General features: G+C 38.7%; 2 protein-coding genes across 11 annotated transcripts in view; one reads left to right on the top strand and one right to left on the bottom strand.

Moving 5' to 3' along the window:
* The window catches only part of UBAC2 (UBA domain containing 2), a 251,911-nt gene that overhangs the window by 63,994 nt on the left and 164,431 nt on the right, over positions 1-23,486 (bottom strand). The window lies entirely within an intron of this gene.
* On the top strand, positions 6,457-22,715 carry LOC106978319 (G-protein coupled receptor 183). 3 transcript variants are annotated; one of them, XM_053217449.1, is made up of 4 exons: positions 6,458-6,580; positions 14,420-14,588; positions 18,868-18,905; positions 19,693-22,715. In XM_053217449.1, the coding sequence occupies exon 4, from the start codon at positions 19,708-19,710 to the stop codon at positions 20,794-20,796; it is 1,089 nt and encodes a 362-aa protein (XP_053073424.1). In that variant the 5' UTR covers positions 6,458-6,580; positions 14,420-14,588; positions 18,868-18,905; positions 19,693-19,707; the 3' UTR covers positions 20,797-22,715. The 3 variants fall into 3 exon arrangements, with proteins under 3 accessions (XP_053073417.1, XP_053073424.1, XP_026920958.1); XM_027065157.2 differs by lacking the exon at positions 18,868-18,905; XM_053217442.1 differs by lacking the exons at positions 14,420-14,588; positions 18,868-18,905 and having other exon boundaries at positions 6,457-6,580.

Raw genomic sequence — 23,486 nt, 5'->3', positions numbered from 1 at the left:
TCATGCTCTGTCTTTCTCCCTCTGTCAAAAATAAACATTAAAAAAAATATATGCCTCCCTCATCTGGCTCTCCTCCTAGACAGAGTACCTCCCATAGCAGGGAAGGAAATGCACCTTCCTGGATCCTCCAGCATGTGCCACAGTGCTTGGCACAGCATGGCAGCCTCATCCGATTGAGGGCCATAAAATAATCCTTATTCTTGAACAGCTGTATGATCATTTATTTCAAAATGGGATAGTAATTATGAGAAGAATAACCTAGTGGCTATAATTCTAGTCTTTTTTATTTACTTTTATTTGAAGTAGTATAATTAACATATGGTGTTATATCAGTTTCAGATGTACAATACAGTGATTCAACATTTCTATACATTACTCAGTGCTCATCATATGTACTCCCTTTTTTATCTAGGGTTAGAGTTAAGGTTAGAATTAAGGCATGTGCTTAGTATCCTACAGTTCAGAGACCTCTCCAGGGGATCAGGGTTAGGGTGTTAGGGATAGGGGTTAGGAGTTAGGGTATGCCTAGTATTCTGCAGTTCAGGGATCTCTCCAGAGACTAAAACCCCAGACTTCTGCTGGGTTGAGAACAGACTAGGCATCCATCTACCCAGCTGATACTCTAGTACTCTTTAAACAGATATTTAATTAGTCCTTCTGCTTTTATGTCTACCTTCACACTCATTTACAGAAATACTACCAATTCTTACTGTTTCAGTTCTTCTCCAGGATAACTAGGCTGGTTCTCAGTTTTTCTTATTGTGTGTTCTGGAAGCCACTTTCTCAGATCTAGGGTAGGGTTAGGGCTAGTGTTAGGGTATGTGCCTAGTATTCTGCAGTTCAGAGACCTCTCCAGAGAATAAAACCCCAGACTTCTGCTGGGGTGAGAACAGCCATGGCAACCATCTACCAATCTGAGGCAAGGAAGGGATTTGGGGCTCTAAATATTCTTTAAGTAGATATTTGGCTGGTCCTTCTGTTTTTATCTCTCCCTTTACACCCAGTAAATGTACTCTTGATCCCCTTGCCTAATTCATCTGTCCCTATACTCACTTCCCCTCTGGCAACCACCAGTTTGTTCTCTTAAAGAGTCTAATTTTCCATTTGTCTCTTGTTTTCTTTGGTCATTTGTTTTAATTCCACATATGAGTAAAATCATATGGTATTTGTCTTTCTCTGACTTATTTCACTTAGTATTATTCCCTCTAGGTCCATCCATGTTGTTGCAAATGGCAAGATCGCATTTTTTTTTTTGAGTACATAATTTATTTAAATTCAACTTAGTTAACATAACAGTGTAGTACTGGTTTCAGGAGTAGAACCCAGTGATTCATCACTTACATATAATACCCAGTGCTCATCCCAACAAGTGCCCTCAAAATCTCATTCCTTATTTTTTTTTTTTTATGGCTAATATTCCAGTGTCTGTGTGTGTGTGTATGGCGGGGGGTGGGCACACGTGTGCTCCATCTTTATCCATTCATCTATCAATGGACACTTGGGTTTCTTCCATATCTTGACTATTGTAAATAATGCCGCAATAAACACAGGGGTGCATTTATCTTTTTTAATTAGCATTTTCATTTTCTTTGGGTAAATAGTAGTGGAATTACTTGATCATACAGTAATTCTATTTTTAATTTCTTAGGGAATCTCCATACTGTTTTCCACAATGGTGGCACCAATTTGCATTCCCATCGACAGTGTATGAGGGTTTCTTTTTTTTCCCACATTCCTGCCAACACTTGTTATTTCTTGTCTTTTTGATTGCAGTCATTCTGACAGATTAAGATGATATCTCATTGTGGTTTTGATTTGCATGTCCCTGACAACTGAGCATCTTTTCATGTGTCTGTTGGCTATCCGTAGGTCTTCTTTGGAAAAATGCCTATTCAGGTTGTCTGTCCATTTTTAAATTGAATTATTTGTGGGGCTTTTTGGTGTTGTGTTATAGAAGTTCTTCACATATTTTGGATATTAACCCCTCATCAGATAAATCATTTGCAGGATCTTCTCCCATTTGGTAGGTTGCCTTATTGTTTTATTGATGGTTTCCTTCACTGTGCAAAAGCTGTTTATTTTGGTGTAGTCCCAAAAGTTTATTTTTGCTTTTGTTTCCCTTCCCTGAGAAGACATATTTAGAAAAAAGTTTGTATGGCCCATGTGAAAGAGGTTATTGCTTATGTCTTCTAGGAGTTTTATACTTTCAGCCCTCACATTCAGGTCTAATCCATTTTGAGCTTATTTTTATGATCACATTTTAACTATACAGTGTTTTAAAAAGTCTATTAAATTGTCAGAAAGCACAATATTTTATTTAGCATTGCATCCTCCTAATACCTAATGTAAATCCTTACACATAATTGACTCTCAAGATTTGTCTGATTATAAAAAAACTGACAAAGCAATTTTAATGAACACAGACTTATTTTTTAATTTTCAAATTGTTTTTTTAATTTTTCAGAGAGAAAGTGTGTGCAAATGGGGGAGAGGGGCAGAGGGAGAAAGAGGGAGAGAATCTTAAGCAGGCTCCACATAGGGCTTGATCCCACAACCCTGGGATCATGACCTGAGCCGAAATCAAGAGTCTGACGCTCAACCAACTGAACCACCTACACGTCCCCATCACCAGGTTTAGAATGGTTTGTTAGGGAACGAAAACTATCTGATCTACTTTGTAACCATCATCTCTGCTGATCTCTCAACTCTGCACACTCAGCAGTCTTAAGAATTATTCAGCAAAGATGCAAAGTTTACTAATTCCACAAGAGAAAATAATTTTATTCTCCATGAAATTTCAAGCTTTGAAATGTAAAATAATAGAGAAAATAGCTTAAAATGCTGGCAATAGCTTTCTATAAACAAACTTCCTCTTTGTGACTGTAGTTGAATGAGACATACGTCCAAGAGCAAATCCAAGCAAATATGTAGTTGTCTTTCCTGAAAGAATATTCTGGTTGTTGTGTAGAAAATTCTTCTCTTCCTCATCTAGTAAATGTTAATTGACCTCCTTTCCTATTCCATGCCAGACCCTGAGCTACACATTCCCTCTCAGAATTAATCTCTGCAACAGAGACTTATTTAAATTGCCATTCTAAATAATACACAAAAACTGTTTTGTTCCAATTCAACTTACTTAACTCAAACAAAGTTGATTAAGTAGCTGTGTATTCTTTCTGTTAAAAAGTGCAAGTTAATCACTCCTGGTCATAAAATCTTCCAGTGAGTCCCCAGACGAGAGTAAAAGCCCAAGCCTTTACAAAGACCTACATGGCCCTGCATTCCAGATCTCAGACTTGGTCTTCTACTCCTACTTGTACTTGACCTCCCCACCACTCGCTGTTGCTGTCCCAGCCACGCTGGACAAGGTATGTCTCACTCCGGCACCAGCAGGCACTTGGTGCCCCAGGGTGCGTGCCTGTCCTGGCCACCTTCCCATAGACGTGGTGCCATTTACTCCCTCACGCCCTTCTGGTCTTTACTCAAAGAGCTCCTTCTCAGAGAGGCCCTTCTTGGCTGCCTCATTCCAAAGTGCACCCCTTACCCCACCTCACAGACCCATCCCCACTCTGCATTCTCTATTTCCTTTCCCCACAGCACCTATAAGCTCCTAATCCGCTGTGTGACTTATTTATCCTCTATCTCCCCGACTGGAGGGAAACTCCACAGAGGCTGGGATTTCTGCCCGTTCTGCCCGTTTTGTTCATTGCTTTATCACCACTCTCTAAAACCATGCCTGGCACAGAGGAGTTGCTTAAAAAATATTTGGTGAATAAATGAGTTTCTCTTTAAAATGGCAAACTACCCAGAATTTGCCTTTTATTTAAAAAAGCATCTTGTTTTATTATTTTTAGTGGGATTAAAACCTACAGTTTCATATATACACTCAAAATATAGCCTGTGGGTCTCTTGGTAGTAAGAAGAAAGCTCTATTTTGGTTGTACCTGAGAGATCTCACCACAGAACATATTCTTTGACGTACTTAATTTATAGAAGTTCCAAAAAAGTGTAAAGGATGATGTTACAATAGACAATCCGAAGCCACGTTCTTATTTGAGGTTACATTTCAATGTAAACTAAGACAAAACTGATAGGAATTTTTAATGACCACAGTTCATGTCTTATATACCAATAAAAGAAGTTTAAAAATTCCTTAGAAGTTATTAATCACTGTATAGTTTTAAATGATGACTAAGTACTAGACCACATACACCCATAATACAAAAGCACACATTTCAGACCACGAATATACAGGTTGTTTTGTAGAAATTTCCGTTGCTATTTCTATACACACAGACTTCACAAAATATCATAATGTTATTAGTCACTGACCAGTTTTTCTCTTTTCCTTATTTTATGACACAACATCTGTTCTGTATATTGTCAGCAATAATTCAGTTTGACCCTTTCCAAACTGTGAATAGCTAACTTCTGGAAGCCCTATCTGACTTAAACATATGAAGGTGAAGTAAAGAAAAGAGGAAAACAGGCTAAAATTCATTCATTCACTATTTCAACTGGTGTCACTAATATTTATTATCTATTGCATACTCACAATTGTACTTGAAAGAAGAAAATCATAAAAAACACTCAGTTCAGGTCACAAATGTCCATCTTATCTCTTCTACAGAAAAGTACATTGACTGCACTTTTATAGTACAACAAAAGAAATCCTGGTAACTTTCAATAACAATAAAAATAAGGTTTGTGGGCTCATGAAGTTAACGCACGCTAAACCCTCACAGCATCTCACAGGACAATCAGCCTGCACCCTTTTCTTTATATATTCAAACACTCTAATACCAAATAGAGGTAGATCCAGTTCGCTAGAACATTTACTTTACCTAGTTGAGTTCTTCATCATATAACAATGCTTTACTTAATAAAAACTCTTTCAAAAATTAAAAACCAAAACACCGCACCAGGATGTTCTTTCAACAAATCGAGAAGCTTCTCAACACTGTCTTCTTCAAATATTCTTCAATCCAAGTTTTAAATAAATTAATTCTAGAATATTTTATCATATTTATCACCAAATCATAAAATATCTATATTGCCCCCTCAGGATTTTTGTACTAGGAATTATCTTGGCGATCATTTACTTCAGTACCTTTATTTTACAGACAGTGAGGTGGAGGCACAAAGAATTGGGTAAAGTTGTTGCTCTTCTGTTTGACAGTGTTCGACATCTCCAGCATTTTAGAGCTTAGAAGAACCTAGTAAGCTTCTAGATGGAATGATACCACTGAGGGGCTGAAGCCCCTTGGCCCTTCTGACAGATTCTGGAGTGGAAGATGTGAAGTCAGAGTTACAAATTCCTACCAAATGATTCAATTCTCTCTGTGTCATCCCTCAAGACAGTCAACCAGTTTATGTAGGCACCTAAATAAGAAAGCCTCTTCCATTTTTTTTTTTTAATGACCCTAACTTTTGGGAACTACCTTCATATTTTGACTTGAAAGCTGTCTCTAGTGGCTTCCTCTTACTGGCCTTCTTTCTATTCTCTGGAGTTGGGAGGACTGACATACACAACTAAATCCTTCTCTATGGGACAGCTTCCAATGCATGAGGAAGATGATCACATCTTGGCCAAGCCTAAACATTCTCGGTGTATTCCATCATTTCTCCTAAGACCTGGGATCCAGACCCCTTACCAGCCCTATCACATGGTCATCTATGCCTTTCGTAAAATGCAGCACGCAGAACTGACTGGGAATGGCCAGGTCAGTTCTGGGTAAGTGTAACTATCACCTCTCTCATTCTGACCACTACACTGCTATTCATTAGCCTACACAGAAGTTGCATTTGGATAGCTAATGCTGGTTTAAACTGAGCCACCTAGAACTGAAAGGTGAATAGCAGGTCTCCATCCTCTGCAAAGGACTGGGCTATCAGCTGTAAGATGTCCCCCTTCAACTCTTCGCTTGTCATCCATGTGTCCATGCAGTCACCGATCCTGTCAGCTGGGCTCCTGCCTGAAAACATCCACCTGTCCCTGTACAATGCAAAAGAGCATCGTTCTCCCACTCACCACAGAAACCTTTGTTTCTTTCTCATTAAGATAGAGAATGAGTAAACTGCTCTCTGCATCAAGTTTCCAGGTAGACAAAACTGTCACAGTTGATGTTTTTTTCTTTAAAGCATTAAAAACTCATACTTTTACACAGAATCTAGATACAAAATCATCAGTAATTATCTTTTTTTTTTGTCTGGTTAAGGTTTATTGCTTTAGTCTTCCTTTCAAAGAATTTTTTTTAATACTGATTTAAATCTTTATTTAAAAAACTTATAAAGTTCCATAGATATTAGCAATGCATAAATTCCTAGGGGTTTTTGGATAACTGGTAAAAAAAAAAAATCACTAACAGAAAAATTTCACTTCCCATTTAAAAAAAAAAGTGCACACGCATATATGAGGGTAACTAATCATTGCTATGCTCAGTCACAGCGTGACAAAAAAAAAAGCCACCACCATAAAAGGATGTCTGCATAATCTCTCAAGCAACATGCCAAAGTAACCTACTTCAGTTGGGCAAACACGGACTGCTACCGCACAGAGGTCCCAACAAGTCACCGAGAGGTGAGTACTAGATATTTCATTTCTTTTAAATATTTTGTAAAACTTTAAAAGCCCAATTAAGGTATAAAGTAAAGAAAACAATCTATTCAATGACAACTATAAATATTTCTAACAAAAATCGTATCAATATAGTTTAGTCTCCGCTGACTGGCAGCTAATACCGAGGTAGGTGAGAACAAGGGACCATGACTGAACTCTGTGCCAAAACACGGGGCTTACTTTGTACTTCTGTGTGAACTCACAGTTACAGAAAACAGCATCAAGTGTAAGTCAGCAAATAATGCCAATATTTCAGGGTACTTTAGTATGAAGGGAAAGGAACAAAATTATTTTAAAATGGAGTATTCCTATACTTAAATGCATGTGTATAGAAGTTATTTAGCACAATTTGAAACAAAAAAAGTTGTCACATTCTATTTGACCATGTTTATATACCTAAAGGTCTTTTCTATACACTATTACTTCTATACTTTCTAGTATTTTTCCAGACAGAGTGCCAATACTAGAATTCATTAGGCAAAGGGTATAAATGTTTCTAAAGCTTTATATATAAACTGGTAGTCTTTGGTTTACAAAAATATTTTACCAATTTGCTGCCCACCCCCCTCCCCACCAACCAGTGACAGTTTGGGCTTCACTGCTTCTTAGCCAACACGAGTATTTTAATTCTAAATATAAACAATTAATTTGATAAGTGTAAAATGAATCTGTTGCTTGCTTTATATTTATTTGATGATCACTAAAGCTAAACAGGTCTATTTTTTCTAGAATTTCCATGTGCCTAAAAAATGTCACAAAACAATGAAGTACATGTAATGATTTGCAACATTTATGTCCAGGGTGGGAATGGAAGTAACAGAAATTCTTGGCAAAATGTAAGCCATGAGGAGAGTTCCTCTAAAGGAAGGCGTGTCTGGGAGCTCTAGGGGGTATCAGTCCAAGTACAGTACAGGGCATTGGTTCAGAGCATGGGCTCTGGAATCAGGCTTAGACCTGGGTTCGATTATTCCTAAACTGTGTGGCCTCGCGGGAGTAATAATACTGCCAAATCCTTGTCACATTGGCTGTCATAGGTAAGCGCCAGAAAACTGTCTGCTATCATTCTCTCCTCCCTCTACCCATTAAACTACCAAAGGATGAATCCAATAAGTTTCCTTGCCCTATCATTTTGTGAGAATTATTTTTCTTACACTTATTTGCAGATCTTCACAGAATATTTTACATAAAGACTGAGTCTATGGAGGGTAAACATCTATCTGTGCTTGCTGTCTGGATCCGCTTCTGCTACTACTTCAGCTCATACTTTCTCCCCAGGACTCAATCATACTTTGGAGACATAACGCTACAAAGAACACACTGCTGCACAAAGCCTGCTCACTCACTGGCTCACCTTTCATGAGGTGGGGGCGGGCGTAAGGGTGGGGGTGGGAATGCCTCTTATAAATTACTTTAACTAGCTTCCAAGAACTTATTAGTAACATGACCAATCATTTACTAGAATAAACACTACCTCAGATCACTATATGACTTTCCTTCACTTAAGAAATCCACAGACATTTACTAGGTATCTACTGTAGGATGGTTCTGAAACACTCTATGGGGTAAAATGTAGGGGAGAAAGCCATCATCCTTAAGAAGAGTGCATTTTAAAAAAAGAGCTTCCCACCCAGCAGAGGAGTTTACAAGTAATGCCTCCCTCCCTGCCACGGGTAAGGGCCTACTGCCGGGTTCAAGGCCACAGAGCATGGAGTGTGCTAACGGTGTGCAAGTCCTTCCAGCCCATGTAGTTCCTGAGCTTTCCAAGAAATCTGTAAAGCCCAGGGCTTCAATATCAGATGAGATAATGCATGTGAAAACCACCTGAAAACTGTAGAGTTAACAAAGATCCTTGTGGTGTCTTGAAAGCTCAAAGAGAAGAATAAAAAATATTTTGTTAAAAGTCTACAAACACCTAAAAAGTAGCATAAATATAAATTAATAGCATCAAAGCTATCCTAGGTAGTCACCATTTTCTTTCAGTCTAAATTGTTTTATGAAAATATTGTTAAAAATAGTAAAATCTAAATTCATTTGTAAAACCTTTTACTTACTTTAAAATATAAGTAAATTAATGAGTGCCTTTATTTAAATCAGCATATTTCCCTCCTCCTCTCCCTCCTTCCAGCTCCCCAGTTCTCCTCTTCTCTCTAGTTCAGACAGGATGAGTTGGTACATGTTAAACTTTTAAGATGTTTTCCTATTTTTAACCTGTTTTCTACCAGTAACATCAGATCGATTTGGTAACAGGAGCCAGGGATAAAACACTTTGCACAAAATACGATTTTAGGAGCCAAACTGCCAGGATTGAATCCTGACATTTAACAGCTATGTCTTTAAGACAAGTCATGAAAGTGCTCTGTGTCTTAGTTTCACCACTGGACATGGGTTTGTGAAAGTTCTATGATGATTCAGTGAGTGAATATACGTAGAGTGCCCAGAACAGTGCCTGGAGGAGAGTCTGCGCTTAATGATACTGGTTCCTACTACTAATCAAGAACTCTGATAAAGAGCCTTTGCTTAAGGATCTAGAAAGCTGGGACTCTGTCATTCTTTAGTGGGTGTCTATTGTGCCTCAGTCATGGGTCAGCTGGAGATAAACAAAATTAACACAGTTCCCATGCACAGGACTCCGCAGGCTGGTGGGAAACAGAAAAATAAACTCAACAATACAGGTGCTAGTAGAGAACACAGTGCCCTCACGAGGACACTGCACGCTGTCTTTCTGGAGGGTGCTCCAACAGAGCAGGACAGGATAAGATCAGGGAAGCTTCCAGGCACAGCGGACTCTGAACTAAGTCTTGAAGGAAAGTAAGAGCTGAAGATACAGGACAAAGAAGAGGAGGCGTCCGAAAGAAGGAAAAGTGCCAGAAAGGCACAGAGCTGTGACAGAACACAGAACGTCAAAAAAATGCACATAATTTAGGAAAGCTGGAGCCAGGGCATCACAGGGAGAAGATGGCCAGAGAGCCAGCTGAAGAGTAAGGCAGAGCCCAGCCACAGGGAGTCAGAGAGCTTCCCATCAGCCCAGGGTTCAACGTGCGGCATTTGAAAGGCACTGTGAAAGGTGTGGCAGGAGCTCCAGAGAGATGGGAGAGAGGCCTGAAGGCAGGCAGTGGGAGTGAGAGTAGTATACAGACAGGCAGAGGGACCGACAAACACATGGTGTAGAGGCGAGGCCGAGTGTGGGAGACAGTCAGGAGGCTGCAGGCACAGGAACCACTGACTTGATAGGAGTTAGCAAGTGAGGGACGGCATGGAGTCCCAGACACCTTTGTGACTCCTGACTTGGTACCTATACTGATGGAGGACCCTGAGCAAATGATCGAATCTCTCTGGAATTCTGCTTATCCACAAAATAAGGATATTTGATGTTTCTGACTAATTTCCATGAGATGAGTCAAAAAACAAAACCTGAAACTCCCTTGAACTTTAAGGAGAAAAGGCACATAAAGATAACACAGACTGAGATCTTTACTACAAAGAATCTTTTTATGGGGCGCCTGGGTAGCTCAGTCAGTAAGTGTCCGAGTTCAGCTCAGGTCATGATCTCGTAGTTTGTGAATTTGAGCCCTGCATTGGGGCTCTGTGCTGACAGCTCGGAGCCTGGATCCTGCTTCGGATTCTGTGTCTCTCTCTTTCTCTGCCCCTCCCCTGCTCGCACTCTGTCTCTATCTCTCAAAAATAAGTAAACATTAAAAAAAATTTTTTTAAAAAGAATCTTTTTGTATTATCCAGTTATTGTACTTATAGGTCAAATCATGCCACATGGAAACACAGTATTTGTCTTCCTCACTGAAATGCGTATTATGCGGGATTCTGTTTTCTTACAGTTCCTAAATATTATGTGATGTAACTCCTGTCCTTAGTATTACCACCTCCTTTGTGTTCATGTTGGTAACTTTCACATCAACCTACTCAGTTTGTTAGAGCTGCCAAAAGCCACACAAAGAAAATCAGTGAAAGGGGAAAGAAAAATAGCTGGAATATATGAAACCCTAAATGTGCAAGTAGGTGTTTAATCAAGTAATTCAAATGCCAGGCCCCTTTCACCTTTGCATCAATGCCAATGCATGTGTTTATGGAAGGCGACGTGGTCTTCCTCAGTCAGTGCCTATTAGGTCAGGATGCTGCAGAGGCACTAAAAGTAAACTACAAACTGGCGAACACATTTTTTTGGTTTTTGTTTTTTCTGTCTTCAAGAGGTTCTCAGGGCACCTGGGTGGCTTAGTAGGTTCAGTGTCTGACTCCTGATTTCGGCTCATATCACGACACTAGGGTGGTGGGATCAAGTGCCGCAAGCCCCAGACTCAGCTTGGGGCCTGCCTAGGATCTCTCTCCCTTCCTCCCTCCCTCCCTCTCACTCTCTCTGCCCCTCACCCCTGCTCACACACTCCCCCTCTCTCTAAAATTCAAAAAAAAAAAAAAAAAAAAGCAAAGAAGTAGTTCTCTGTGCACTGTCCCGTAAGTGACCCTCTGCAGACCTACTGAGAGGTGGTCAGAAGCAGCCTGTGCCATGGGATCAGCAGGAGGGTCACACTTCCACAAACCCAGAGGCAGGGTAGGGAGGTCCCCTCAGACAGGCCAACCGCAGACGACCACAGACAACCGCACTCTGAACATAAACACTCTGGCAGGTGCGAGATTCTATCCTGAGAAAGTTCAGGCAGCTATCAGTGTCCCACCTTCCTGGACAACGTTCCCTATATCCTTCCAAAAATGAATCCTGACCATAGACATAGTGAGCCATCAACTTAGGACTCAAAGCTGGCTGGGGAAAAAGAATCACCTGACAGTGTAGAAAGACTTATTTCACTAAGTGAACTGGGGCGCATACTGACTGTGAAACAAACAGCCGAGTGGCAGCTTACTGGAACACACAACCTGACTTTGCCAATGGAGTGAAGAGAGGCTGTGCCAGTGCTGGTCACAACCCGGCTGTGCCTCAGGTTTCCTTCCCACAATTAGGAATTAATGTTTCCTACCTGCCCCCTTTATGGGCAAATGGCCCACACAACTGCCCAGGTGATGACTGTTTAGCCAACTAAAAAGAAGGTGGGCAAAAAATCACTGGTTGAGTGGTAGGCCATGACATGTGTGACACTGGACCAAACTTAGAAGTCCCTGTGTGAGTCAGAGCAAGAAGGTTTTTTTCAAGTAACTGACAAATACTCATAAAACTAGGTAACCAGGGGAAGAAGCAACGATTCCTTTCTTCCGTGGAGTAGGTTTCCTCTCAAGGGCACCAACCAGCTTCTGCCTGCTATCGTGATACATCTGTGCTCGCCTAGTTCCTCAGCACACCGAATTCTTGCTCTTCTACTGAACCCAAGCTTTCGCCCGCCCCCTCCTTTCTCAATGATTTCATTTTTTCCCACTCCAGAAACTTTCCCTCAACCTTACCTCTCCTCAACAACACAGCCAAAGGACAGTGTCTCCAGAGAAATCAGAGAAAGAATCAGATCAATCAATACTCCTCTTTTAATAATATGCAAATACAATTCATATCTCTAACTCCACATTTTTGCAGCTCTTATTTTTTTTTTAATTTTTTAATGTTTATGTATTCTTGAGACAGAGACAGAGCATGAACAGGGGAGGGGCAGAGAGGGAGACACAATCTGAAACAGGCTCAGGCTCTGAGCTGTCAGCACAGAGCCTGATGCGGGGCTCGAACCCACGAACTGTGAGATCATGACCTGAGCCGAAGTCGGACGCTCAACCAACTGAGCCACCCAGGCGCCCGTTCGGCTCTTATTTTTGAAAGTGCGCTCCTAGAACTTCCTTTTTGGTGCATGGGCACTTTGAGTCAGACTGTCTTGAAGTGTAAACATGGTCTTCAGTAGACTTGGCCTTATAGAGAAGTCACCTCTTACAGCTTATCATTTCACATGACTTGAGCCATTCAATCCATTGCTAAGGCCTAACTTTAAACAAAATTACTAAAAGTTTAACTCCTTTTCATTTAAGGCTGTTGATGCTTATTAAGTGAATAAATATTAGGGGTAAAGGTGACATTTCAGAATCTTAAAGCAAAAACTAAAAGCCAATATCCTAGTTCACACTAAATCTACAAGTACAGTGAAGGTTTTATTTTGTTTCTGCCACAAATAAAATCTAAGAAAATAATTATCCAAGCAAGTAAATTGGGACCACAGATCTGTGAACAATCACAAATGCCTCCAAGTCGGTAGCCAGGGCAAATATTTCCAGGAACAAATTACATTAGCGCTCAATTTTCTTAAATACTAATAGATGAGTTTTTGGGGGGGAGCCTTTTATTTTCCTCCTTTCTGTGGCTAGAAAGAACTTGTCACTTCATGTCAACACGTCCGGTTATGCAAAAATGAGATGATAATGTCTTAAGATATGTTAGCTACTCTAGCAGCAATGAAATCAACTCTAGAGAACACACACAGACCCACTTCCGAAAACATAAGTAAAAATACGGTGGAGGATATTTTGCTACGGGAGAGCCTGCTGTTTTGCATATGTTAGATTGGCAGTAGAGTTATCTCATTACTGCATTACAGAGACAAAACTGGGATAGACCCCTTTGCTCAGTGACATAACTGGTAAGAGAACTGGCGCAGATGGCTGCCAGGGTGGCTGCAGCCAGCTGTCAGGAGGTAAGCGGGTTCCTCAGGTGGAATCTGAATGCGGCCCCCACGCTCCATGCAGCCCAGTTACTAACTGTGCCCACAGGGCAAAGGCTTCAGTCCTCATTCATGTTCCTCAGGGTGTGGGGCACTAAGGACAGTTTAGTGGCCACACATACCTTGTCATTAGAAAGCATTATAAGGGAATTAGAATTCTTATAGATAAAAGTATTCTAAGGAAAAAAGATGAAGAACAAACACTTCAGTGTTTGATAAGTGAAATGATAAGTCATAGTACCTCCAAGTACAACTCAGTATATTTATCCTAATAACATGACAGAGCTGTCGTCTAAAGATTATAAAAATGTAAAATACTTAAGGGGTGCCTGGCTGGCTCAGTCAGTAGAGCATGCAACTCTTGATCTCAGGGTCATGAGTTCAGGCCCCATGTTGGGCATAGAGCTAACTTAAAAAAAAAAAAAAAGGATGAACTTATTTTAAAAACTGTAAAATACTTAAAATGTATTAAAAAATAAACAGATAAAGGAAGAAAAGGAGGAAGGGAGGGTGAGAGGAAGTTAGTTATACCTGAAAAAATGATTAAAAGAACAACTGGCAATCCAAAGGTTGGTAAGGAACACAGTAATCCAAAGAGCAAGCAGAACCCTAGTATGTGTGAGTAGGAGTCCTTTAAACAACAGTGAGACAATGCTCCCTCATTCAGATAACAGCACATTCCCAACATCATCCTTCCGTTTCAGGCCCTCCCATATTGAAAGATACCATCTCGGTAATTTCAGGACCTAGCATATGAAGGCACTGAAAACAATTTTTGCTGAATAAAAGAATGGAGTAAGTCAAGGTTCAAGAAAGTAATCTTGAGTCCTCAATGATTAAAGGAGGATATATAATAATATCTCAGGGATGATGATAATAAACTGGGATTGATTCAGGTAAGAATGGGATAACAGTCAAGTACATGAAAGAATATTTCTCTCAATTTGGAAAAGATAAAAATGACTAAAACTATAGCATGAATAGCCCAGGATAGATATAATCAAGAACTAAGGTAACATACTAGTGCCATTAACAGAATCAACCTTCGAGAGGGTACTGAAACATCACCAGATTTCAAGACAGCCTAGATTCATCTTTACCAAAGACCATTTCTGAGCCATCCCATTTACTTGTCCGCACTGTGCAGGTGTCTTTCTCTGACTGACTCAGGACAAGGGTGGGCAGTAAGCAGTCCCTCAAGAGTCTTCCCATCAGTGATCTACACTGTCCTAGAAGTGGGGACCCCACTGTCCTTAGGAAGGATCGTTGCCTGGCTCTGCAGCGGAGGGGACACCTTGTTCCCAGGCTATTTACAGGTAAAGATGGTTCTTAAAGCCTAGACCACTTCAAAACCACAAACTCTCAGTTCTTCAAGGGCAATATGAACCAGCTGCCCTTGCCAAGAATTGGACAGGGTAGGAGACCTGAAGCCAGGTCACCAGAGAGAAGGATCTAGCATGACCTTTTAAGCTCTATGGCACTTGCTTTCCTCATATGGCAAGTAGGGAGCGGACAGCAGTACTTAGCCCACAAGGGTCAATACAAATGTTCTTCCAGATAGGACTTAAAGGTAGGCACCTAATAAAAATTAATGCATCAATCTGAGTAAAGGGCACTAAAGGGCTAGCTTTGAAATGTATGTCAGATGACAAGATTTTTGAAAGAACTGAATTAAAAAAATGTTTTTCCTCACATGAAGTTATTTGCCTATTTACTCATTTCATAGTCAATTCATGTTCAGTATTAAAAATTTAAATTCATGTTTAGTATTAAAAATTTAAGCACATATTCAGGCACCTGGGTGGCTCAGCTGGTTGAGCAACCAACTCTTAATTTCTGCTCAGGTCATGATCTCATGGTTCATGAGGTTGAGCCCCACACTGGGCTCTGTGCTGACAGTGCAGAGCCTGTTTGAGATTCTCTCTTTCTCTCTGCCCCTCTCCTGCTCTGTCTCAAAATAAATAAATAAATATTTTTTAAAAAGAACAAAAATTTAAGAGTTTATGGATAAAATTCAAAAGTTACTTATACAAAATTATGTCCTGGCATACATATCCATGCAGATGTGTGTACATGTATGTATACATAATTGCTTTTCCTCCAAAGTGGCATGTTGTATAATCTGCTTTCCTTACTGAACATTATTCCCTGTCAAGAAACAGGCATCCACAATGTCATTTCCACTCTATGGCTATACCATAAAATATTTAGCCAATGTCCTGACGATGGACATTTGATTTGCTTGCAAATGTGCATCTTTATAATTAACACTGTGTTAAATATTCTTGAGCATCAGATGTTCTGAAACCCCTGCCATTTCTGGCTCTACCAAGTGCCATACTTCAGTAAAGAAACTGGACACACATTTACAACATGGCAAGCAATGGGACATTCTTCTCTGAGTCTTATGTTAATGTGACTTTCCTAATCTCTACAATGGCATTTATTCATATGGAGAATTTCTATCCTAATATTTGTTTTAGAAGCATTTCCTGAACCTGTTGAGAAATATTCCTCAAAATAAAGCATACACATTGAGGTTTTCAGAAAAAAAAAATCACAGAAAGTACAAAAATAAAAGAAGTTCTTGCTATCTGTTCCCAAGTCGCAAGCCCTGCCTGAAATTTTCACCTCTCCATGTCTAGTCTCAGTTCTTGAAAAGTTACTTCTCACAAGAAGCCTTTCTCAACTCACTGGATAAGATTTTTCTACTTTCATTCCACAATTGCAATTCCCATGATTTCCCTTTCAAGAATCACTCTATTTTTTTTTTCTGCACAAAACAGAAATTCCTTATTTATTAGGTGTTTGTTTTGTTTTCTATTTTATTAATTTCTGTAATCATCTTTATTATTACTTTCTTCTACTTTCTTTGGGCAAACAATTTTCTTCTAGCTTCCTGAACTGTATATTTATCTATTTTCAATTAAATAAATTCAATTAAAAAATAAATGCATACACAAGCATATAGAGATGTTGAATCACTATGCTGTACACCTGAAACTAATGTAGCATTACGTTAATTATACTCAAATAAAAATTATTTCAAAATAAAAAATCTGCAAATAAAATAAATGCATTCAAGGCTCTACATCTATCTTAGATTAACACTTCAGCTGCATCCCATTGTTTGGCATATAGTATTTTAGTCATTTTGTTCTAACTGCTTCAAAATCCTATAGTGATTTCTTAACCCACGAGTTCCTTAGAAACATACTTTTTTAGATTCTAGATGTATCCTTTATCTCTGTATTGTTCATTTCTAATTTAGTTGCACTGTAGTCACTGGAATGTCAGCTGCTAGGTAACATTTTCTAAAAGCTCTGAGGTCCTGTGATGACCTAGTACACAAACGTGCAAAAAATGTTCATGTACCTTCAGCACAAATTCTGTGAAGTCTCACTGGGTAAATCTTTTAAGTCTTTAATCTTTATCTGACATATTCTAATGAAGATGTGTTAAAATTTCCAATTTCTCCTTTAAATTTTGCTGTTACATGCACAGTTCAAAATTGTTTTTATATTCTGGGTGAACTCCTCTTTTTAACTTCTGTAGTGACCCTGTTCATCCCTATTAATATTGAATTTGCCTTCAATTCTGTTTTTTTCTGATGTTAGTATTGCTAACTCTAGCTTTCTACTGGTTGGGATTTGCCTGATACATGTTTTCCCATATCTTTATTTTCAACTTTTCTGAGTCACTTTTTTGAGCCCTCTCTCTTCTAAACAGCATACAGCTGGATTTTTTTTTTTAATCCAAACCAATAGTCTCTTTTAATAGGTGAGTTCAATCTATTTATATTTCTTTCTCATAGTCTCTTTTCCTATATTTTCTTGATTAACAGAAAGTACTACTTCCAGTTTTGTTCTCTTTTACTTTAGGTTGTATTTCCATATTTTAACAATTAACCTATCCACACTGTATGTAACGCACACCTATAACATTAGAGCAATGCTCTGAAAACCCCCACTGTCTGTTGCTATCACTGTTTAAGACTGTTAGAAGTAAGTTAGCAGAGATGCAGTTCATTTAATACAGCGGTCAGAGTAGTAGTTGGTGTTTTGATATGGCTAGGGAGAGAGTTGTTTTCTTTTAACATAAACCATCGTCACTAGATATATAGACATTTTCCCTTAATTTTGGTGACTTTCAGATGAGATTTGTGCACACAGTCCTATCAGAGTATCATTTTTCTTCTAAAGATAACATCACAGAATTTACTACTCTGCTCTTCCTAAGTTTTATCAAAGCTCAGCCTCCTATAAGGAGTTTTATTATTGTTTTCTACTTTTCAACGCAGGACTTTAAATTTCGTCTTAACATTATTTATAACAAGAAAAGAATTGGAAATAACCCAACTATGCATCAAGGAAATAGCTAAGCAAATTATGCACTAACACACTGGAATACTGCAGAAATATCTATAAAATGTCTACATAAGATCTACACATGACAAATAGATGACACTGATCCATGAACACGTGAGGTGAATAAAGCAGAGCACAAGACACCACAACGTGTAATGCTTACAAGCACGCAAAACGTAGGAACGCACACTGCACGCATCAGTGGCATACTTGTGGAACGATCTAGTTCAGAATTAATCTTAACATTTCCCCTGAAATGGCTTCAGTTTTTTCTTTCTTTTTCGTCGTTTTTGTCGTGGTTGTCGTGGTCATCATCTTCTTCTTTTTTAAAAGAAAACCTAACTTTCAGTTCCTAACAAGGCCTTAGCCTGTTTCTCATACTTTTTAGGTTAACACAAATCAGATCACTGTGGTAAGTTCGTATTTCACTAAATAAATGTGTGACTGATTTCATTTCCTGGCAGTGATATGCATTTAGAAAAAAAAAATCCAACTGAAGTTCAATTTAAAAGCAAAGTTTTGCTCCCATCTGAAATGTGGGGTGCCACACATGATTTTGTTCTTAACCAGACAATGATTCTGAAAACAGGCGGGGCAGGAGGGAATTTCTGCCTAAAAAGTTAGCATGTTCCCTCTTGTCACAAAAATACACTTGCTCTATTTAGATGGTTCTTATTTCCTTTGCCAGGGCTTTGCCAAAATCACCGAATTGTAAGTAAAAACATAAATTTTATTCTCTGTTCTTGTTACTATATATGTAAACATATTACATTTCATAGATTTTTTTTTCTTTTGGAGGGGTGCTTCTTTTATTTTAAAGAAAAAAATTTAAAAAAATTTTTAATGTTTATTTTTGAGAGGGAGAGACAGAGTGTGAGTGGGGGAGGGGTAGCGAGAGACGGAGACACAGAATCCGAAGCAGGCTCCAGGTTCTGAGCTGTCAGCACAGAACCTGATGTGGGCCTTGAACTCACAGTGAGATCAAGACCTAAGCTGAAATCAGATGCTTAACCAACTGAGCCACCCAGGTGCCCCTGGAGGTATGCTTCTTAATAATCCCCTTTATCTAGTTCACCTATTCCCTCCCACTCATTTCTCCTCTGGTAACTACCAGCTTATTCTCTGTATTTATGGATCTGTTCCTGCTTTTTTTTTTGGTTTGTTTTGCTTTTTAGACTCCATGTATAAGAGAAATCATCTGGTATTTGTCTTTCTCTGTCTTACTTAGCATAATACCCTCTAGATCCATCCACGTTGTTGCAAATGGTAAGATCTCCTTTCTATGGCTGAGTAATATTCGTGTGTGTGTGTGTGTGTGTGTGTGTGTGTGTGTGTGTTATCTACTGACCTACCAATGGACACTTGGGTTGCTTCCATATCCTGACTATTACAAATAATGCTAAAATGGTACATATTAACTCTCTGAATATGTGTTTTTGTTTTCTTTAAATACCCAATAGTGAAATTAGTGAATCACGTGGTATTTCCATTTTTAATTTTTTAAGGAAGCTCCATACTGCTTTCCACAGTGGCTGAACCAATTTACATTCCCACCAACAATGCAAGAGGGTTCCCTATTCTCTGCATCCAGGGCAACACTTGTTATTTCTTGTCTTTTTGATATTAGCCATCTGACAGGTGTGAGGTGATACCTCACTGTGGTTTTGATTTGCATTTCCCTGATGATTAGGGATGTTGAACATCTTTTCATGTGTCTGCCGGCCATTTGTAGGTCTTCTTTAGAAAAATGCCTATTCAGGTACTCTGCTCATTTTTAATCAAGATTATTTTTGTTTTGAGTCATAAAAGTTCCTCATATATTTTGGATACGAACCCCTCACTGGATAGATCATTTGCAAATATCTCCTCCAGTTTACTAGGTTACCTTTTTAAGGTTTTGTTGATGGTTTCCTTTACTGTGTAAAATATCACAGATTTTAAAAAATTCTATAAATTTTCACAAATTTTAAAAGTTTGATCTATAAAAGGCAGTTTATATTACTTTTAGTTAAATGCACTTCTAATTAAAAGTACTCTCCCTGGTTCTCTCTAGAGACTTTGAACACCAATGATGGATACAAAAATGGACAACAATTTTACTACACCCTCTGCAGCAACTCAGGAAAGTGACTGTGACCTCTATTCACACCACAACACAGCCAGGATACTAATGCCTCTGCATTACAGCATTGTCTTCATAATCGGGCTTGTGGGAAATGTGCTAGCCTTGGTTGTTATTGTTCAAAACAGGAAAAAAATCAACTCTACCACCCTATATTCAACAAATCTGGTGATTTCTGACATACTTTTTACCACTGCTTTGCCTACACGGATAGCCTACTATGCACTGGGCTTTGACTGGAGAATGGGTGAGGCCTTGTGTAGGATAACTGCTCTCGTGTTTTACATCAACACATACGCAGGTGTGAACTTCATGACCTGCTTGAGCATTGACCGGTTCTTTGCTGTGGTGCACCCTCTGCGATACAACAAGATGAAAAGAATTGAACATGCAAAAGGCATTTGCATATTTGTCTGGATTGTAGTATTCGCTCAAACACTCCCACTGCTCATAAAACCTATGTCAAAGCAGGAGGAAGAAAGGACTACATGCATGGAGTATCCGAACTTTGAAGAAACAAAATCTCTTCCCTGGATTCTGCTGGGTGCGTGTTTCATAGGATACGTGCTCCCTCTCCTAGTCATTCTCATCTGCTATTCTCAAATCTGTTGCAAACTCTTTAAAACTGCCAAACAAAACCCACTGACTGAGAAATCTGGTGTAAACAAAAAGGCTCTCAACACAATTATTTTTATAATTGTTGTGTTTGTTCTCTGTTTCACACCTTACCATGTTGCAATTATTCAACACATGATTAAGAAGCTTCAGTCTCCTGATTTACTGGAATGTAGCCAAAGACATTCGTTCCAGATTTCTCTGCACTTTACGGTATGTCTGATGAACTTCAATTGCTGCATGGACCCTTTCATATATTTCTTTGCATGTAAAGGGTACAAGAGAAAGGTTATGAAGATGTTGAAGCGTCAGGTCAGTGTATCAATTTCCAGTGCCGTGAAGTCAGCCCCTGAAGAAAACTCCCGTGAAATGACAGAAACTCAAACAATGATACATTCCAAGTCTTTAAATGGAAAGTAAAAACGAATTAAATCTTGAGTTTATAGCAAAGAGACCACATGATGAACTTTGGTGGACTTTTCTTATAAAGCAAAACGATTGTTCAACTTCCAATTAGGATTCTTGTAAATTCCTTTCATGGGGCATGAGCTCCCCAAATTGGAAGTAAACTGGTATATATTATTTTTTATACTCAAGAAAACAACATAAAGCAAAGTTCTAATGTGTAAATAAAATACTATACCAAAAGGGAGGTTATTTTAATATCTCTCAGTATAAAAAGCTTTTTATGTTAATGACAAATTTAAACATCAGTATTTCCTACCAATAATTTGGCAAAAGAAAAAAAGACTGTGGGAATGTATATTGCCAGTGTAAAAATGTCAATATTGTAACATGTTTCTTTTTGTTAACATATTTCTTTGACCCACACTTCTTTCAATCTTAGACTTTAATCTCCTTGATAATATCAGCATTTTCTTTTCTTTTGTTCTGAGTCATAAAATTTTGTTTCAAAGAACTCTTTTGGAATAAAGAGCAGGATGCTACAAAATTAAGAGTGTGTCTTTCAATGCTTACTTAAGGAGAGAATAGAACTAGCAGTGGATAGATTTGGATGGCAACATTATAATGATGGTGACTGAGGCAGATGAGAGCACTGAGCTCTCTTCCCAAGCAGCCAGTAGCTAAGGGTCCACAGCTCAGGAATATGACAAAGATTTTATGTGGAGGTACACACTGAGAGGAGTGTCCACTTGCTGAATTCTGGTTGGGAATAAAAAAACTTGCAAATATGCTTGGGTTTAGGGGATCATTCCTCTTTTATTCATAGGTTGGTAGTTCCCTCCTCTGCATTTCAATGGTCTGGGTTACCAGAAAGGGTAAGGATGAGCAGCAGGAGGTATAGCTACTGCTTGCCTAAATAAGATAGGGGGAAATGCAAAATTATAAACTTGAAGAGCTCCCAGGACTCTTTACAACCTTATACATTTGCTCACATAAACACCTGAGCATGAGTAGCATGACCTTTGCAAGTGCAGTCACCCTGTCTGCCGGCTCAAATTTGTTTTACTGAATCCTCAAGTTGCCCCAATGCAGTATTTATGTTAGTAACGGTACCAATTTTGATAATGGAACATACAGAAATTAAATGCTACATCATAAGTCATGCTTAAAATTTTTCTTAGGCTTTATATCCTGGAAATCTTTTCTTTTGAATTCTTATCTTACTCATTTTCAACTTTGATCCAGTAAGAAAATTTATCTCTATGGTTACACCATTTACTGAGTACTTTCGGATTTGTATTATGTGAATTTCACAAAGAGCTGCTGACCTTGAAGCCTCTGACTAAAAGAAGGCACTGATCTTTGTAACAGCTGATGGAGACAGGTGAGACAACATGGATGGAAGTCAGGATGTGAGGGCCTTTTCCTCACTCCACACATAAACCTCCAAACGTGAAGTGTAAGAAAGAGCAGAAGACTACATGTTATGCAAGGTGGCACTTCCACGGTCATTTGCATTGGATCCCAAAACAATTATGAAAGCAACTGAAGGAAAACCTGAAACAAAGCCTCCTTAACTTCAGAGCGTCTGTATGGTGCACAAATTCTGTGACAACATTTGAGCACAGACCAGCTTATGTATGAGCCGACGGGCGGCTTTGCAGCAGATGAGAAAGTCCTCTCTGTGCTGAGGATCTTAAGATCCTTCAAACAAGGAAGTAAACATCTATGTCACTCAGCCAAGAAATACCACACTCTTTTATCTGTTTAGTTTTCTGCTTCCTGCCTCAAATATACCGCAAATCCATATAAATGATTTTCCCCAATCAGTAGTCATATTGCCAAAAAGGTAAACTTTAAACCTATCTCCAACTAATCTTAAAAAAAAAAAAAAAAAAAAAAAAAAAGCTGGTACTCAGGCAAATTCAACTATTCACTCTCCTTCAAAAGGCCCTTATTGCCTATTTTATTCATGAAGCCATAGTTTACCCATGGCCTCTGGGCACCCTTCCACTGTCTTGTATTATTAGTTGGCTTTACATTTATTTCCCTCATGGAGTAGGTAAACTTGGAGAACAGGGACAGTGCTGTATAATTTTTGTATTCTGCTACAGAACAAAGGAGTGGCCTTATATACAACACATTGTTTGAAAATCACAAACCTGTAAGTATTTTCTGTATGAATCAGGTGATATGTTATTAACAACTTTATCATCTCGAACTAGAAAAACTCATCTAGGAAAGCTGACAGTTTTACAGCAGCTAATCATATTTATCTCTCCATAATTTTTTTTCCTAAAAGGATATTTGGTTAGTTTAAAATAAAAAACCTCAAAGCTATTTAGTTTGAATCAGTATAAATGCATCAACTCTTCAATGACAGTATAGAATAGTATAGATGGTATAGAATAGTAAATGTTAGATGTTAGAAATAATATTGGTTATACGTCACAAGCTCAATAATTTACAAAACAGTCCATACTTTACGTCTTCCTTTTCATATTCCTGTGAAACAGGATGAGCACATAGTATCACTCAGACTTTATAAAGAAACCCAAGTTCAGAAAAGGCACCTGGTTAAATGAGAGGCAACATTGGAAATGTAACCCTAAGTCTATATCCTAGCCACAAAGTAGACAGAACTGCATCACACAGACCCTGAAAAAGTATTAGAAGGCTTAACTGTTTTATTATATGCCAGGAGA

The sequence above is a fragment of the Acinonyx jubatus genome, chromosome A1 (assembly GCF_027475565.1).
Source record: "Acinonyx jubatus isolate Ajub_Pintada_27869175 chromosome A1, VMU_Ajub_asm_v1.0, whole genome shotgun sequence".
Lineage (NCBI taxonomy): Eukaryota > Metazoa > Chordata > Mammalia > Carnivora > Felidae > Acinonyx > Acinonyx jubatus.
This window is presented reverse-complemented; position numbering and strand designations above follow the sequence as displayed.